General features: G+C 38.9%; 1 protein-coding gene and 1 pseudogene across 2 annotated transcripts; one reads left to right on the top strand and one right to left on the bottom strand.

Annotated features, from left to right (window-relative positions):
• Nucleotides 1-476: 476 nt before the first annotated feature.
• On the top strand, nucleotides 477-2,470 carry LOC104452551. 2 transcript variants are annotated; one of them, XM_010067004.3, is made up of 3 exons: nucleotides 477-717; nucleotides 1,311-1,775; nucleotides 2,141-2,470. In XM_010067004.3, exons 2-3 carry the CDS (start codon nucleotides 1,464-1,466, stop codon nucleotides 2,282-2,284), a joined length of 456 nt encoding a protein of 151 aa, XP_010065306.1. In that variant the 5' UTR covers nucleotides 477-717; nucleotides 1,311-1,463; the 3' UTR covers nucleotides 2,285-2,470. The 2 variants fall into 2 exon arrangements, with proteins under 2 accessions (XP_010065306.1, XP_010065307.1); XM_010067005.3 differs by having other exon boundaries at nucleotides 484-717; nucleotides 1,341-1,775.
• Nucleotides 2,438-19,337, bottom strand: LOC104454858 (annotated as a pseudogene).
• Nucleotides 19,338-19,946: the final 609 nt, after the last annotated feature.

Below are 19,946 nucleotides of genomic sequence, written 5' to 3'. Positions count from 1 at the left end.
TTCACTATCTTAAAAACCACCCATTAATTCCTAATGATACATTAATCATACTTTAATTTTGCTGTAGCTACATAATTAGTAATTTGTATATAAAATATTGGGGAACTCTAACCAAGCTAATGACCTTGATTAGTCACAGGGATTACGCAGCTTTTGCTCCATTGTCATTTCGGTTGAGAACTGGTGGGGATCATGTGGTCTGAATGCTATGAAGTGATAGTTTAGTTTACCCAATAATTTACTAATAGTATTGTCTTTAATAAAGTAAGCTATATATTATATCAAGCGTAGGATCATTCGTGTTTAAAGATCTTCAGACAAGAAGGTCCTTGGCCCCAAAAAATAAAAAAAGAAGGAAGAAGAAAGAAGGAGAAAAGGTAAAGTGGTTCATGAGTTGGGGGCATTAAATTAATTTGAAAATTCATGATAATAAACATAAAAAGAAAGAAAGTGCCTCGCTGGGATTATAATGAGACTTTGTCTTTACATTTTGTGTGTGGTGTAAAGCTACATGGGCTGAGTCTGCATTTCCTGATAAATGCAGCCATAGTTGTGTTTGGCCCTCTTTTGTTTATCTAAGTTGTTCTCTTTTTCTCTGACACGAAATGACAAACAATTCTTCTTCTCCTTCTTCTTCCTCTTCTTCTTCTTCTTCCTCTTCTTATTCTTCTTCTGAGAAATGAAACTCCAAGGCCCAAGAGCTTTCACAGAGATGAGGTTAGCTGATCATGTCAGTTCTTATTGTTTGATTCTGTTGCGATTTTGGAGGTTTTTCAGCTGATCAGGAGCAATGTGCAGTAACTGTCATATAAATTCAGATTAGTCTGTTCAGTTTTGCTTTGGGTTTGGCTTTGTCTCAGATGTAATTAGATGTCATGGTCCTGTATCTTTTCAGAACTAGAGGTGATAAATGTTGCAGAATTTGATTCTGTTCTTAAATTGAAGTTTTTGAGATTGTAGCATGAACAATGTGCAAGAACCTGTCTTGTGATTCCAGATTAGCTTGTTCCTTTTCGCTTTTATTGGATTTCTCTTCTCAGATCATAATCAGTTGTCATGGACTCATGGTTAGTATTTTTCAGAATTAGAGGTGAAAGATAGCAGATGTTAACTCCTAGTAGATGATCAAGTTTTCAGTAAGCAATTGAGTTTGATGCTATCTGCTTGCTGAAAACGAAAAGGAGTTTGATGTTGAGCTTATGAATCCCGACAGCCTGGCAATTTTTCTTGCTATGTAACATGTATGTTTAGACAAGTGTACCTCACATGAATCTAAGTCATCCGGTCATCAATTCCCTTATGCCTTGCAGTGTTAACAAGTATCCACATTGGTCATTTAGATGTTGTCCGGTGTGTTCCAGTTCGCAATCATCAGTATTAGCAAATGCCTAAGTTCCATGAAGACATAAATTTTAGAAGAAGAACACCCATAAGAAGAGAAAGGAAAAGAAAACCTGCTGGCGATGAATGGGTTTGTCCCGGAAAGATCGACACCCTGGAATGTGTATGCTGGCCCTCACTCTAGCACTTTGCCGCCAGGGGAACTTGACACTGAAGCTCCATGGAAGAGCCTTGGAGCGTCCATCAATGCAATCTCTTTTGGCTTTGTGGCCACGGCCATTCTGGTTGCGATGTTTCTCATCATGGCCATCTTCGAGCATCTTTTCAGACCAACAACTCCCTCTCCCTCTTCATCATCTGAAGAACATCATGTGGCTGAGGTTTCACTGGAAGCAGGACAATCTCAGAAGCTTGTGAGCCAAGACCAGCACATGGTAAGTCTGCCTAATTCACTCACATTCCATTCTCCTCAGTTGTTCTGTTTGGTTCAAGTCACTAGTTAGCATGGGTTCTTCAAATGCAGCAATATTTCTTCAGATAATTTGTCAAGAATGACGAATAATTTTTGTGCAGTCAATATGATGGAGAGGGCAAGTTTGATTGTTTCCTAGATACATAAATTTGACTGCTACTAGTATTCATACAAGACATCTAAAAATGGACTAGTCTTTTGGACTTTGTCATGTCAAGCTTAATTCTTTCTTGCCTTCTTGGTGTCTTAACATGTCATTAAACTGAAAAATGTCCAATTTTCTTCTTCTAACATTCTTCTGTGATTCTTTTCAATTTCAACTTGCAGGTGACTACATCCAATGCATCAGACTACACAGTATTGATGCCTGGAGAGTTTCAACCCACCCACATTGCCCAACCTGCTCCTTTACCCTGTCCAAGAGAAAGCATTTGTTGGCCGTCCCATGAAAATAATTTTGGTTGCCCTTAATTAGTACTATCATCCTCTCTTGTATCTATCTTCTGGGAACTCTTTCTTTAACCCCTTTCTCAACAAATCATTTGCAAATATATCGTCCTATGATTGAGCATGGCATCCTGTGGGCTATATTAATGAGTGGGACGGGCATTTGTTTGGCGTGATTTAGAAGGAAATCCACAGCTTTTTACTTGCAAATTTTGCTCCCCAGAACTGGTACAGAAATGCACTCCAAACAAGTTTCAGTATCAATTCATGTAGTGCATTCCCCTTTCGGAGATCTGATAACCCCAATCCAACTGCAACAGTGTTTCCACAGAGTAATAACATTCAAAAAATGCGACTACGAAGCAGTATTTAAAGGACAGATCAAGATCATTAACCAAGACATAAAAGCAATGACTGGACATGCGCATACTAAATGATGTCCATTTACATACCTATGATGTAATATTTGGTACAATCTTGCAACTCCTGGTTGTAAATCAGAAAAATAAATTTCTTACTAGTGGATAAAAGTTTCATATGATCGAGGAAAGTTTTCAATATAACCCCTAAGCTTTTGGCCCCTTGTTATTAAATTGATGATGGTCAGTCCACAAATTATTGGACTGACAATAGACATCCCTCATGGTGTTCTATTTAGAAGCTCATCCTCGAAGAGTTTATACACCACTCTGCTCTTTCCATCTCCGCTAAAGTTGCAGAGATTATAACTGATTTGATGATTATATAGGCTGCCATTTGATGGTGCTCTTCTGGAGGGCAAAGTTCTATGGACAGCCTCTGTTTCTGGACCATTGCTGTTGGCGGGCTCATTTCGAATGCAGACTGATATGGTTAGCTCTTCCTAGATCTGCTCCGATCTCTTGGATGGCCATATTCTAAAATAGACTTCCCACTTTTGACAGGATTTAGAGATGGTTGCCTGCAAGTAATGTGATGAGTCTTGAGCACACCTTTACTTTGGCTGCGATTTCTCTTGACAGCAGCCGAAAGAGTGCTGAGCTTATATTCTATTGATAAAACTCCTGCAGACTGGGATTGTGATGATTCTGTTCGAAACATTAAAGAAACATAGACTTTGATTTTTTTGACTCATAGTTTTGAGAGCTCACACACTTTGTTATATAAAATCCCACGTTCACACTCTAAATTAGATGACTTTGTTATATAAAATCCCACGTTCACACTCTAAATTAGATGACTTTGTTTTGAAGCTCACGTTCACACTCTAAATTAGATGAACATATCTTTCTTTTTAGCTGGTGAAGTTCTCGGCAAAGGCTGAAGAAGTACAAGAAGAAGATGGAGGAAAAATTGTTCAAAAAGTTTTAAACCTATCATACTTTTATCAATTCAGTTATTAACTTTTCAATATTGTCAATTAAATCATAAACATTTTTATAATTTGTCAATATACTCCATCCATTTAATTTAGGCCATAATTTGCTGACGTGGACACTAGTCGTCCTACATGGCACGGTTTGCATTGACACGAACAATCCCTTTTAATTTTCAATTATTATTTTTTTCATTTTTTATATTTTTCATTATATGCTTTCTTTTCCTTTTCCTTTTCTTTTGATTTTTTTTTTCATTTTTTCCTCACCAGTCATCAGGCCTCGATGATAACCAACAACTTGCAAGGATGACCTCACCAAAGGCTAGTGAGGGTTGGCCTTGTTAATTTCGAGCAAAAGGCAACCTCTTGCCCTTTAGCTGGGCTCAACAAATTTTGCAAGGGCAGCCTTGCCCAAGGTTGATAAGGTCACCCCTTACCAGATCTTGGCGAGGGTCACCTTCATTGATTGTTGCCTTTGGCCGGTTGTTGAATGTTGCCAAGTCTGGTGATTGGTAGAGAAAAAATGGAAAAAAGAAGAAGAAGAAAGAAACGAAAAGGACATTAAAAATATAATAAATATAAAATATATATATTTAAAAAAATTACCATGAAATGTTGGATGCCCAGTGTCCAATGTTAGCAATCTTCTTCTTCTTCTTCTTCTTGATGTTGGTTAGCAAAATCAATCTTGCCGATTGTAGCCTTTGGTCAATTCGGTGACCAACCAAAAAAGAAGAAAGAAAGAAAAATATTAATTAAAAAATTGTAAAAACATAATATTATTAAAAAAGTGCCAGGTCAGTGTCATCCAGCCAAATTTGACGAGATAGACTAAATTGGTAGAATTACAAAGGTTTATGACTAAATTGGTAAAAAAATATTTATAACTAAATTAGAAAAATTGGAATAGATTGAGGACTATTTTGATCATTTTTCTGCAAAATATGAAAATGTTTAAAATTCAATTGATCAAATTAAAAAATGAATTGGTAGGAAAACAATAAATTTAAGATTATGGAGGTGAAGTGATCTGGAGACAGGTGACAACGGAGCTCCGAGAGCATTTGAACCACCCCCACCATCTCGGGACATTCGATGCTGTTCTCTTGAACACTCAGCACGACGACAAAGAACACCTACCAAACCTCATCTCAGTTGCTCGCCTCCTCTCTCTCTCTCTGCTAGCTGGTTGCGGCAATCTTCGTCCATTGGACGATGTCCACCGCGTCCCCAATGTCACCTATCGACCGACGCCCCGTCAAGAGCTCCAGGAGCACCACTCCAAAGTTGTATACATCACTCTTCTCGTCCACCCATAAGATGTAGACATACTCAGCGATAAGAACGGATTTTTTATCACGAAATATTAGTGATCTCGAGACTTTCGTTTGGACTTTTTACCAAGAAACCAAAAAGCCCTTCGCTATGACGGTTTTAATGTTATCAGATGCAGTGCTTTGTTTTCTTCAAAGCTTTCGACGCCAGGAATGATGATAATCATATCAAGTATGAAATAGCCACGTTGTCAAAGTTCCACTCCATTTGAGTGGGTCTAAGATGGAAGACGGCCAATTTTGGGTAAGCGATAATCTGCCTTAGTCTATTGCTGGGCTCATATCGGGCCACACCCGCAGCCCATGGGGCTCTACGCGTTTTAATTGATGAATACTTGGGCCCTTTGGCTGTGATCTTTCAGATTGCAAAGCCCATGGACCAATCGCCTTTCTAAATCCCCTCAACCCTTTTGTAGGGGTGTGCACAATGGACTGCCCAAACCGAGAACTACCCTCAAGAGTGTTGGTTTGACTCTTGATTCCTAAAAGTAGAACCGATGTTTGGGTGGTCCGGACCAAACCGATTGCGCATATGTTTTTTCTTTCAATTTCTTATAGAAAGTTATTAGTTTTTTTTTTTTAAATTTCTTCATAATAGAAGGTATCTAGTTGCGGGAAAATAAAAAGTGATTGGTTTCATTGGATCGAACTGGATCGAAAACCGATCACCCCAATCCTTTTGAGATTTATGTTTAGGCACTAATTATTGTCGCCCTTCTAGTTCTGCCACTTAAATGAAAATGGTTGGTTTTGACTTAAAAAAATAATAATAATCAGAAATAATATGATTTGTTGCCAAAAAGAAAATGGGCATAAAAAAGACATTATAAAAGGAGGATTGACGAGGTTTGTGTACGTCACACAATTATTTACCCTTTTCTAGTTTTTAGTCTCTTCCACACAACTACCGTCCCCTTTTTTTTTTTTTTTTAATTTTATTATTATTTTGTTCTTGTCTGAGACTTAGGTAAAGGCTCATTGCTCAAGGAGTTGACTATTTTCAAGGTAATATCACGTAAATCATCGCTTATCAAGTGATTATTTGGCTCTTCCGCGAATATTAGTGGACCTAAAATTCATTCACTTAAATTTTCTTCATTAGATTCGATTAGGCATGTTTAGGTCCTAGAATTCCTAGAAGCTTATTTAATAATACTAGCAGAAGAGTACACCTGTCGTCCGAAACAAGAAAGGGGACAAGATAATGCTTAAAGGAAAAGCCTAAAGGGTTGAACATTGTGTTTATTCTGCAAAATGAACTTAACTTCTGTAACACATCAAATTTAGAAAGTAATAAAGAGATAAGTAATCAACTTATTGCTGTCCCGACAACTTTTGAATTGGGTTTGGCTCTTTTTTTTTTTCCTCAAAATTATAACTTCATTCATTCAATGTTCTGGTTTAGAAAAGCCAGGAAAGCTAGAATTAAAACACTATAAATCCCTAAGGGTTGGAGGGCTTAGATAGCCGATTAGAACGTAGACTTTCTCCACGTTGGGCTTTTGCGATTCAATTTGCAACTTGATAGTGTCATGTGAGCATTGGACTATCAAAACTTCTTTTATTTAAGCTATTAAACTATTGCACTCTTCAAATAGGCATATGAGGGCCCATGGGCTTTGAGATGGGTTTGAACAGCACTGGATAACCGATAAGCTATTGGTTATTTTTAATTGTAGATCAATTATAGCCCTAAACAGATCACTTGAAGACTTGCAAGTCTTATTTTGTTCTTTCTCCACGGTCAAGTGCAGCAAGGCTTCTTTCATGGCAAGGGTTTTTGTTTGCAGTATAGAGGAAGCCGCGACTGACTTCGCAAACCCAGGAATCAATATACCTCGTCGTCTTGGACAACACCGGCGATCGACCCCTCCGATGAGCCGGCAAGCTAGGACCCATCAACACTCGCTTTCAAGCGAGTGAAGTCTGAAAGTCCATCTGAATTGCAATTCATCTTGACAATACTCATGAAATCTGAATGAATTCTCTGGTAAAATGTTGAAATTGAAATTGCTTTCGAGATTAATCGATAGTAAAAAATACACAAGGTAACTCGAAGGACTAGTCGAGGTAAAATGACCAAGGTATGGCACCTCAATTAGAACACGTGCGTGGAGCTACGAAGTGAAAACCTGGGAATTTTTGGCCTCTTTGGATAGACAATGTGCTTTTTGCAGGGAGGAGATGGCCAATCACGATAGGCATTCCACATGTTGGGCCAATCGGGCCATGTTTTCGTGGGCTGGGCCATTTCTGTTTCTTTGGATTAAAAAAAAACCCATTTGAATTTGATAGAATTCCTCGAAAAGTTTTGACTTTTAGCATTTACATCATACCCGAAACTCATTTGCAAAGTTGAACTAAATCGACCCTAAGAAGCACAAAAGCTATTTCGCATTTTATGTAAATTTCTTAAAGTCCAGTGGAAAAAATTTCAAGTCCAAGATGTTAGATTCTTTTTCGGCCATAAGAGAAAAGTGTTGCATTTTAATTTATTGTTTATCAAATAGCAAAATAGAAATATGGGCCAGAGGCCCAACTATTCGTTGAATGCAATATGGATGATTGTTCGTGTTGAGGCCATGAAGTCAAGCGACACAATTGAGGTGTTTTCCTCATTGCATCTTTATGGAATCAGTAAACCGAAATTCCTAAAATTTTAATGTAAAAGTGAAATCAAATTCTAAAATTTTCAAATAACGCAATCAACCCTAAATTTGATCAAGTCAGTGAAATCATTTAGGATATAATTACAATTCAAAACTTTACGGCTTGATCCAATTGCATTTTTTCAATAAGTTTTACAACTTTTGAGATACTTAATTCTTACTTATGTCTCGCAATTTTCTTTTTTAATTTCATCTTTTAATCTTTCCACTTTGGGAATGTGTCCTTTTTATTAAAATATTTTGAGAGGATACATTTCGCTTGCCCTACTTTTTAAGGATATTCCTTGGTTTTCTCTCTCTTTTATTTACCTTCATTTTCTTGGACCACCGACAATGTGATCTGTCTGCTGTTTAATTAATGCCATGGAAAGCGACTAAAGCTTGCACTTGCAGAGTTGAAACTCTTTGCCCAAGACATCGTACTTTCGGGAATTTGGTAAGAGTGACGGATATAGTATACGGTCAAAGTCCGACTACTGAAAAAGCTTGTCAATTTTAAAAACAAACATAATTCTTCATAAAGTCAATATGAACTAAATCATAATTGAGTCAATATCAGAAGGGCGATTAAGATGTACTTTTTTTACATTCCCTACACATCATCATCGCTCGAATCGGTAATTATTGAGATACGAGTACGAATATTAATCAAGAACCATATAATTCATGCTTGGCATGACCTTTTTGGTCACGAATAAAAATGAAATGATATGAAGAATTTGCTGTATTGCGTGCTGATTAGATCTTTCCATAGTTGACCTTTGTCTGCTTTGCTTGTTGTTTTGGTACGGTTAGAAGATCACATGGCTGGTGAAGTCAAGGCTTTACACGCAGGCCATGCAGCATGAATATAAAAGCTTCAATACTTTTCTGGCCAAAAATAGAAGCTTAGGATCCACCTACTTTTGTGACTTTTCGTGATGTTTTTTTTTTTTTTGCAACGTTTTCGCATACCATTTTTCACATGAAATTAATCAATTCACATGAAATCTTATCATGTTATAAATACTATTCAATAGATTAAACATCAAAATGCTTTAGAAAATTATTCAGTGATGAGTTCTAACGAGTGATTTATTGTTGAGCAAAGACTTGTGCCATTTGAATTCGGGCATAATATAAACCGAATAGACCCAGTGAATCCAGGGTTGGCCATGTACATGAAAAAAATAAGAAAGTGAGGAGGTTGATCAAAGGCTCGGGCATGGCATACACCTACATCCGTTGCAACTCGATTGCAGCCCGGCCTTACCACGACAACACCCACTGTCAAGGGCACACACATGAGCATCCGTGTGAGATTTACATAATCGGACGGCATACTCAAATACAACATATGACGAGAGAGAGAGAAGGCACGAGGGGTGGTCTTCTTCTTCGGTGCTTGACCTACTTCGACTGGGTCTTCTTCGCGAACACAAGAGATTCGTCTGCAAGGCAACCTTGAAGAGAGAGAACGCGTGTCTCCACTTCTCTGCAGCACCCATGCATGAATCCACGCATGAGGAGATAGAAGAAAAATCGGGGCATAGATGTTCTCAGTAAAAAGGGTGGTCAAACTTTGAGAGGGGATTGATTTGAGTTTTACAAAAATTGATGATCCATTGTCCGACGCTCAAATTTCGAAAGTTATTGTCACAGGATCCATCATCATGCACCATTGACGACGAAGCTGTTCTAGTCCCGAGCTGCGAGTCCCTGCGTGATCTCGCAAATCATCCGTGAACCATCACCGTTGACACCGCTGAGAAGTTGATCGCCACCGCCACTCATCTGTTGAGCGGATTCCTTTCGATTCAAGTTTGGTAACGTTATTTGCACAATTAGGTAATTATCTTATCTAAATTTGATTTAGATATTTTATTGTCTAATGCATGCTTTTACGTGCATATTTGAATTATCGGTGTATTCCTAATTATGATTTATGGCCTAATCCGCAACCCACATCAATTTTTTATTTCATCATGAAATAATTAATCAATAAAATTAATATCCTTGATATTTAAGGCTTAAGATCAATTTATCAATTTTATTAGCGAAATAATCAAGTTTGAATCTAAATTCAAATGATGGTTAATATCTTTGATGATTGTGAATGGTTTGGTGCCTATCTTTTAGTTGTTTTGTCTATCTCGAAAATACAAAAAAATTGCATTTGCATTCCATGTAGATCAGAATTAATTGCATGATAGGTTAGTCATTTTTTTAATGCATGTTTAGATAGATAACATTTTACTTTAGTTTTCACTTTAGTTATATTTTTATTTTTATAGTGATTTTAATTATGAATTTTCATTAAAAAAAATACAAAAAAATCATGTGCATGTCATATAGGATTAGATTCATAGAATACAAGTCATCTAGTGATTGCTGCTAGGATCATTTAGTTAGAAATTGCTCATCATTAGAATTAAGTTATTTGGTTAATTTAGATTGCATATTTAATTGTTGCATTTCTTTAATTTTGAATTTCATGAAAAATACAAAAAAAGTTAGAATAAATCCATCTCATGTCTTTAGGATAGACTGTATGCTTATTTATGTCATATAGTTTAGGTCATTGTTGCCATGTTATATCATTTCATGTATGTTAGATTAGTAGCATGTTCTCATTAAAAAAATAAAAACAAGAATTGAGTGATTGCATGTTAATTAGAAATCATATCTAGGATTATCGATGTGAATTTTGATATAATAATGCATAGATTTGTTGCTATGAGGTAAATCTTGCAATTTATTTATTATTTTATCTGGGTGTTAAATTGGTGGTTTGTGCATCCACATAATCGCCTCACATGTTATGGAGATAAATTAAAATTAATTCAAGCTGCTTGCCAAACATTTTTTTTTCAAAATAAAAGAGAAAATGTATCGAAATGGCGTTAAAGAAATTTAGTTTAACCAAAAGTCCCGAACTCATGAATCTCTAGTTCGTAGGAGTAAAAGTAAATCTCCGTTATTTTACTTGGCTTTCTAATTGACCCACTGAAAATAGATTAGTGGCGACTCCTAATAAAAAATCATATGCATATTAAGAACTTGAACCTAAGTCGTGAATTGGTATGAGCTTGAGAGAGGTGGTTCACCCGAAAATTTAGTTGCAACAAAACATTAGCGGCATTAATCGGTAATATTTTCTTCTATAAGTATAGTGAACAACATTATTAATTTTTTGAAAATTCATAGTTGACATAAAAAAATATCTATAGAGGGAAACTGTCTCGCTGGGCAGTATAATGACCTGTTGTCTTTACGTTTTGCTGTGATGGTGTAGAGTTGGTTAGGCTAACATGGGCTGCTGAGGCTTCTGCAATCCCCTAGTAATTGCAACAATCCTAGTCTGGTCTAGCCCTCCCTTTTGTTTCATTTACGTTGTTGTCTTCGTCCTTAAACACGGGCCGAGTCTGCAAAACCCTAGGTTTTTCAAGAAGAAGAAGAAGGAAAAACCAAGAAAACCTGCCGGGAGAGAGATGAGTCAGTTGGCCCCGGAAAGTCCGGCGACCAGGAACGCGTACGCCAGCGAGGTGGCTCTGCAGGAGCACATGATTGACGAGGCGGTCGTGTATTTTTGTGCGATCGTGGCCATTTTTCTGCTTGCGGTGTTACTCATCATGGGCGTCCTCTGGCTTGCTTACGGATCTCTAGCACGTCAACATGCAGCCGAGGTGGAAGCACGACGACAGCGTTGGAACCAGCATGCGAACCGGGACCAGCCCCGGCACGTGGTAAGTTCTCAGTCTTATATCCACAAGAACATTTGCCTGGTTGGTAGCCTCTTTTATGAGTCCCTCCTGATGTTCTTCTTCTGCGAATTCATTTCTCGGCTTCCAACTCACAGGTGATCATCCACCGGTTGGAGCCCGGAGAACCTTACCCCACCCACGTCGCTCAGCCTGCGCCTCTGCCCTGTTCGAGAGAAGGCGTCCGTCGGCCTCCCCGCGAAATCTGAACTTCGTGGCCTTTCTAATTTGTACTCCGGGTGGTGTCTCTCTCTCTCTCTTGTATCTGTCAATTGTTAGCGACTTGTTCAGCGTGACTCAGAAGGAAATTCTACAGCTTAGATGGGGAGAATTTACATGAGCTGGATCATCATCTTATGGATGGGATTATATCTAGTTTATCCATAAATACCAAGATTAAAGTTTACCAACCCATCTTTCCATGTTGTTTTCTCAAGCTCTAGCCTATGCGTAGATAGAAAAATTAAATCAAACGCCCATAGTCCCGGAGAAAATGGAGAGCAGATGAATCTCACGGAATAGGTAGCCAAAAAACAAGGAAAGACGAAGACAAGGCTCGGTGATTTTAATGAACGGTAGCTTGATGGGCCTATTCAACAATGGCGTCCTTCCTTCTTCTCGGCCATAGACATCGATTCTATTGCTAAACCGTGAACGGATCCAGCTTGAATTTTGTATGGTTACCTTTGCTACAAAATTGTTGGATTGGTGCTTGCATGGGCTCTAACCTTTTAAAACATGTGATCGTCTGTGACCATCAACTGGCAGAAGAATGGGCAACCTTGTCTTCGGCTAGTTGCTGACCATCCTCAGGAAAGGCGACAAATCATAAATCATAGTAATTGTTTTTGTGTTTTTTTTACCAAAAAACAAAAATTAAGAAAGGGGCAAAAAGGAGAGCGGTGGAGCGTGTACGGCCAGAAATGGAACCAAGAAAATATCCATTTTTACGTAATTTTCAGATAATTTAGTTGAGGATGCGCGTATCTGTTTGCTGTCACTGTGCTCAATGCTCTGTTTAACCTTGAAGATGTATCAGGTACCTATGTCGACCCACTTAGATTCCAATTTACAAGAATTTGACTGGACTGTGTTGTGTTCTTGCGTGACGTCTTCAATTTCCTTTCTTCTTGGGGTCAAACGCACCAGAAATGCCGCATGGATTTCAGAACTTAAGAATTGAACTATGTAGAGAGTTAGGATCGGAGAAATGTTCTTGATAGCCTCGATATGGTTAATGTACTTGCGTATAATCTAGTGAATTACTAATCCATGAATTATAATGAAGAATTTAAGTGCGACGTGCTGGGGGCAATGTGACCATAGGACCCCACGAACATGCACTCCGGCCCTCCATCATCTGCCAAGAGCTTGACCAACTCGTAGCTCGAGTTTAGCAGAATGTTGTCACATCTTGGCGAAAAATTGGCGGGCAACAGTTGTGGTGCAGGTAGCACAAGCCTTTGGCAGCGTCGACTGCGATCTTGTACCTCAAGTGCCATCCTAGGAATGCACCTTTCTTTCGATGCAGCGTCTCAGCTAGGCTCCCGTTTTTCATGTACTCGTAGATGAGGAGATTGGTTTCTCTTTTCAAGCAGAATGCCAGGAGCCTCCTGATGTTCCGATGCCTGATGTTGCTAGTCGTGCCGAATCCTAGGAATTTCTTGACAGTAATCTCGGTGCCATCCGGCATTTTCCCTTGGTAGATGATCCCCGCTCCACCTCTCTCTATCTCATTGCCATCTTTGGCACATTCCAGGATGTCCTGGACGGAGAACTTGAGCTTCTGAAATGTCATCATCTTCCATGAGCTGGTGCGGTCCTTTCCTTTAAATGACCTGGCTTTAATTATGGCCTCCATGTGGAAAGCTAGGAAGCTTATCAATTGGCTGACCGCATACATGAGCTTGAAATTGATATGACTTCTGGAGGATGAGTTTGTGACTGTGGAGACGTTGCATCTGATGTCTAAAATAGAACCACAGAACCCTGAATTGGCCTCGAAGGAAGAGGCGTTGAATGAGGCAACTTGCCCAGTTTGGGGTATTTTACTCCAGAAATAGTTGAAAGAGAAGTCTGCGATCATGAGGCTCTGCATTGTACCGATCTTTTCAGGTTTGCTCTGGTTTAAGTGGTTCCTAGAGATGTTCAATTAACTGAGATAGAAATCTTGAAAATTGTGAGCAGGATTGGACCGGAGAGGTTGTTCTGGCTGATGTCTAGGTAAGTGAGATGGTAACAGTTCCTGATATCCAGTGGACTCTTGCCTGACAAGAAATTCTGCATTAGGTCGGTATTAACCACCTGCCTCGTCCCCTATAAAATCCGGGAGAGGACCTGAAATTGATTCCCACTAATGAGTAGGATTTGAAATTTAGAAAAAGTTTGAGAGCAAAGATGGAAGAAGACCCAAAAGGAGATTGTTTGATAAGTTGAGCTCATTTAACATCGCAGGCTTTGATCACCCCTTGCCATTCTCTGGCAAACACTCCTGACAGGTAGTTGTTCTGCAATTCTACTAGTTTGAGCTGAGGCAAGTAAATGAAGCCGTTTGGAGTGCTTCCATTTAAGTAGTTTTACCCCAACCTTGTCTTAACTAGGCTATAGAATGAGCTTAGCTTCCGGGATCAGCCCAAAGAGGAAATTGTTGAACAGGATCAAGATCCTGAGCTGGTTCAGTGAGCACAAATCTCAAGGGATCGTTCCAGTGAGTTTGTTGGTGATAAATCAAGATCCTGAAGCTTCCCATTCCCGCCAAGATCCCTGGGAATCACACCAGTGAAGTTGTTTGACCATAGGCCTAGAAATTCCGGGCTCAGGAGGTCTGCAAGGAACTCAGTCAACCCGTATAGCTTGTTTGAGAAGAGGTTGACAGGTTTCAGCTTCTGGAGTATCGCGACCTCCGATGGTATCTCTTCAGCGAGTAAACTGACAGAGATCAAGATTCACCAAGCTTGTCAAGTTGCCAACTTGCTTCAGGATCAGACCTGAGAGAAGATTGAATTGTAGATACAATGTGTGTAGCTTCTTTCAATTTGCCAACTCAGGCAGCATGGCACCGTCCAATCCACATGAGGAAAGATCCGTGGGAACAAGACTTATCGGACTGCCAAATTCTCTAGGAATGCCTCCTTCAGAGACATTGTAATAGCCCAAGTAGATCTCCCTGAACTCTGTCAAATTTCCCAACTCGCTTGGTATTTTTCCATTCAGCCATTCCCCGCGAGCAACAAGTACTCCAGAGCCGCTAATTCCCCATAAGTTTTTGGGATTTTCCCCTGAAAGTAGTAGCCTCCAAGACTCAAGTACCTGATCTTCTTCAAGTCAAGGACACCCTTTCAATAAACCCATGAAGCTTGTTATTTTATGCATCGAACACTTCCAAATTCGTAATACTAGAGTAGTCTAAGCTCCCACTGAACTGGTTGTTGGAGATGTTCAGGAACTTCAAACCACTCAGTTGGCGATGTCAATTGTGCCACTGAAATTGTTCCCATTGAGCGAGAGCTTGACAAGGCTATTGAGCCTCAAAACAAGAGGAGAGACAGAGCTGCCCAGATTCAGATTTGTCAGCTCGAGCAAAGAACCCGTCCCCTCGAGCATCAAATCCTGGACCATAAACAAATTAATCCCGAGTTTGAAGAACTCCAAGTGCTTAAAGCCTGTTTGGGGGACTCGAATCCTTGCAGTGCACAGAAGCACAATTCATTGAACAATTATATGGGAATGACACGATACCAAGTAGCTTCAGATAGGTGTGTAAGCAAAGCATAAAAAAACCTGACCTTTATTGGATCAAGTGGTCTCTCTATCTATCTTTCTTTGGCTTCTCTATCTCTCAAGCTTCTTTAAACAGAGGTTGAAGGAAGCAAATACAACAGAAATGAAAAGAACACTAGAAAGTGGAGCTGCTAGGTAATCTGAAGGTGAAATGAGAGAACATGAGTGAGATAATTGACTGGGCATGAAAAAAGAAACAGGCAGGTTGGACATCATAAATTTAAAGCGCAGAAGAGAGAGAGAGAGAGAGAGATTACGGCATTGCCAATTTTATCTTTTGCTATAGGGGGCACCTTTATTCCTTTGACATGGATGACGGGCAATGGACTTGCTACTTTGATGGACCCGGTTGCAAGAACCCCAAAGCCCAACCTCCCCGGCCTAAAAAAACGAAAATAAAAAATGATAAAAGGGTTGTTTTCTTAAAAAAGGGTTTGTCCAAGCTTAAGCGAGTTTCAATTAATAATTCAAAATTTATTGGGAGGCAATGAACTAAGGGATCAAAATCGAGGACCCAGTTGCAAGAACTACACTAGTTAAGTATTAAATGTAGCTTCCGACCAAGGAAAAAAAGTATTAAACGTAGCTTCTTCCCTATCTAGTAGTTAGTATAAGGATTACAATAACCTTAATAGTTGAAAAAAATACTGAATCCACATATAACTTACTTTGCTCAGGAAAATCATTTCAATTATGAATGACAAAACTTATAGACTTAGACGTAAACTAAAATGTTTTTGCTTATAATGAAGTCATTCGATGCACAACTACCGTCAAAGTTCAAGAAAATTTCTACAGCTTTACCCCGGTGATTTGAAGAAAAATAAATGACAAGCTTCATCAATTGCATGAAGAAACGTGAAAATTAATATACCATCAATGAGTCATCAATTATTCATAAATATGATACAAAGAAAATCATTTTATTTTAACAAAAATAAAATCCAGAACACGAGTCACAATATAAATAATACTCATAGGAAATTCAACATATATATATTTATAGTAATGATAATTTGTTATAAATTACTGTTATTGTTACTCCAAACTCTTTTTAATTCGGGTCACATCAACATCAACATGTGGCGAAGTGCATGGAGAACCATGACTTTACATGGAGGAGAAGTGGGACATCCATAATCATTCATAATTTAGCACCATCCATCATTGGAAGCTACACACGTGTACAAGAAGTGCAAGCAGGAATCAGTCATAAAAATAGGCATTGTCTGTCAAAGTGATGAAGTTGACTCTAAGCAAGTCATATCACATTGTAAATCTCCCATGGAGGAAACCAGGTGCCGAACAATTTTTCTTTTCAAGTGGCCATTGGGTCAACTTGACCTTTTTATGTCGGGTTTGATGTCCATCAAATTGAGTCCATATCTTTCGATCAAAAGCAAGTTATTCATATCAGAACTAGGTATTGTTTTCTTGAGTTTGGGAGACCGATTGCCAAAACATTTTACTTTTCAAATGATCAACTAGTCAACTTGACGTATTTAATCGGTTTGATATCCACCAAATTTAGTTCACCTCCTTCGATCATAAGCAGGTCATTCACATTGAGACTTGGCAATGCTTCCTTGTGTCATGATCTCAAGTTATTCAGTCAAGTAAAAATTAAATCATAGGTCTCGCCTTAAATTTTACTTCATTTTCAAGCTTGAATTTTGAGATGACGCATATTATTTTCGTAGTGGCTCGATTAAAATTGACTATAACCAAGTCTTTTTTCCCTAATCTTTGTAAAAATCTCCAAACAGAAGTCAAGTTTGCCCAAGTTTATGTCTTGAACGTATATTAGTATAATAGGACTTTTTAAATATTGGAATAATCTCGCAAAATAAAATTTCTCACCATTCTTGCCCCCCCAAATTCTCCATTGCCTCGAGATCAATTGCCTCCCACCACAGTGATTTAAATAGTAAGGATGATCATTATATCAGTACGAGATAATCTCTCCTTTTCCTTGTATTAGGAAAGGACGCTGAAAAAAAAAAGGGTAATCCTTCACACAACAGGATAAGACAATGCTTCTATCTCTTTTTAATTTACATATATATATATATGAACGATTCTTTTAGCATTAGTAAAAGAAAGAAGCGGTCCCAAAGGTAGTGCCGCAAAAAGAAAAATAGCAAAGTCCATGTATCGTTCTTTGCTTTTGATCATCCACTTGCAATTCCAATACTGAGAATTGCTCGAAGGAAACAACTCCATGCATGAGGCCTGTCGTTTATGGAGAAAAGTGCTTGGTATTGAAGTTCTTTATTAGATCATTTTTCTCAAAAATAGTTATTTATGTATATTCTCGTGAGATTTCTGCACTTCAATATAATTATTTGAGTAAGCGCTATAACTTATGTCCAATACTCAATGGCTTGATCAAACCAAGCCTTTGCAATTTGAGAATCTCCTTGTCAAGTGGCGTGTTATCCCTGATCGGACTCCTCAATTTACACAAAAAATGGAATTGTGATGCTGGAACCTTGGTTAGAGGAGGGGTGATGTTTAGTAAGTAAATTATGTCAATACCATTTTCCATGCCACTTAGTAAAAAAGTGATCTCCTTTTGCTTATCCTGGTAAAAACCACCCCATCAGAGTCATTGGTAGCCATTGGTATGCAACTTGTTATTTGAGGAGCAAAACGATCGATGTTTGATCACTGATCTTTCTTGTTTTGGCGACAATGAAAATTATCTCGCCTAAACTCGCATTTCAAGTAACTATGATGGGCCCAATTGAAAGACACTTGCTTCGAGACTACTTTGATTATCGTGATTGATTCATTTCACCGTATTAAGATAGCTTAATTTCACGCCCAAAGATCATCCGAAAATTCTTGCTTCTTGCATAGGACATGCGTGCCCTATGCGGAGAGGAGATCGCAAATCAGAGGCATTCCAGTGGGCTAGGCCATTTCTGCTTTTTTGGGTCAAAAAGCCCATTCGAGTTGCATAGGATTAAGAAGCATTAAAGCTATTTCGCATTTTATGTAAATTTCTTAAAGTCCAGTGAAAAAAATTCGAGTTCAAGGAGAAAGATGTTAGATTCGTTTTCGGCGATAAGTGAAAAGTGCCGCATTTTAATTGTTTATCAAATAACAAAATAGAAATATGGAGGATTGTTCTATTTCTTTTTCTGGTCAATAAGGATTGTTCTTTATATCATGCTTTATATTCATATTTCTTAATATTATTATTTGAAGGAGTGTATTTTCTTCCATCACGAATTGGAGGAAATTTTCCTCTAACTATGTCTTTAATTCAAAGGTTGCAAGTTATGAATATTATCCTATGCAGATTAGACTAAAATTAAAAGTAGGCGATATCCATATTTGTAACCCATCAATCAAAAGTATGATTGAAGGAAGATATGACATTTATTTAAAACATCTAAATGTAGCAACATGTCAAGGAAAAAAATGAGTGCAGTTTTTATCCCAAATGGTCTAGAATAAGTCTACCTCTCCAATCAAATCAAAAGCAAACCATCCATTTCAAAATTAGAGAATTCACAAAGAATTACTTCCTTTGGAGAATTATTTCACTGTGTTCTTGGCACAATGACCCAAGAGGCTCGTGCCAAGTAAAAGCACAACATGAAACCTCGCTCTAATTGTGGTGCTATACCTCGGTCATTTTACCTAGACTAATCCTTTGGGTTACCTTGTGTATCATCTACTCCCAATTAATTTTGAAAGCAATTTGACTTCAACATTTTATTAGTGAATTCTATAAAATTTGATAAGTATTGTCAAGAAAAATTTGCGATCCAAAACTATGAGATAAGGAACCAAACCCAATTCTAGAGTTGTCAAGACAGCAAAAAGTTGATTGCTTAAATCTTTGTCACTTTCCAATTGGATGTGTTCCACAAGTTTAAGTTCAATTTGCAGAATAAACACAATGTTCAACCCTTCATCCTTTCACTTCTCTTGTCACAGAAACTGCCCCCATGGGCTGCGGGTACGGCCTGACTACGAAGGTTATCACTTCGTAGCTCCATGCGCAGGTCACTTTTATATCTCTTCGGAGATCACCGCTGCCGAGTTGCTGGTCGGACTCCTCCGTCGGAAACACCAAAAACTGCTTTGGCCGAGGCTGCTCTTACTTTCCTCGCTAAACCCAGCAGCGGCCGGCAGATTCCCTGCAATTGAAGCTTCTGAGGAGCTATCGACCCACGGATCCATCAACACTCAGCTTCAAGGAACCCTCCTCCGGCGGCGTCCACCCTTCCGGTGAGAAACAAACCTTTTCTTTGCAGAGTTCTTATGAGCTCGAGACCGAATCGCTAAGCTCCTCCTGTTCATTGCGAAGATCATCGCCCGCAATCGGTTCAGGAGTTGGCTTGCGTGCTTCAAGAAACGAAGGAATTTCGAGCTTCCCATGTCAACCGGTGCGTTAATTCCCTCGTAATTGCAAAGTTCTACTTTTTCCTGAAGGACGCTCAAGAGCGAGCCGTTTTATTTGAGCACTGCGTCCCAGAGCCACGTGTCGATCGCTGAGTGGGCCGGCGCCCATGTGGTGTGGTGGGGCCGGGCTCGGTCCAAAGCTCGTCCGAACCAAGACCAGTTGGAGCCCGGAGAGCTTCACCGCGTCCATGTCGCCCGGCCTGCACCTCTTCCGCCTTGTCCGAGAGAAGGCCCCCGTCGGCCTCCCCGCAAAATCTGAACTTGGTGGTGGTCCTTCAGTTTGTGCTCCGGGCGGCGTCTGTGTCTCTCTCTTGTATCTATCTAACCATCGCTAGTGACTTGTTTATAGCGTGATTTTAGTTGAGGATGCACATAATATCTGTTTGC

Source organism: Eucalyptus grandis, chromosome 7 (assembly GCF_016545825.1).
Source record: "Eucalyptus grandis isolate ANBG69807.140 chromosome 7, ASM1654582v1, whole genome shotgun sequence".
NCBI lineage: Eukaryota > Viridiplantae > Streptophyta > Magnoliopsida > Myrtales > Myrtaceae > Eucalyptus > Eucalyptus grandis.
This window is presented reverse-complemented; position numbering and strand designations above follow the sequence as displayed.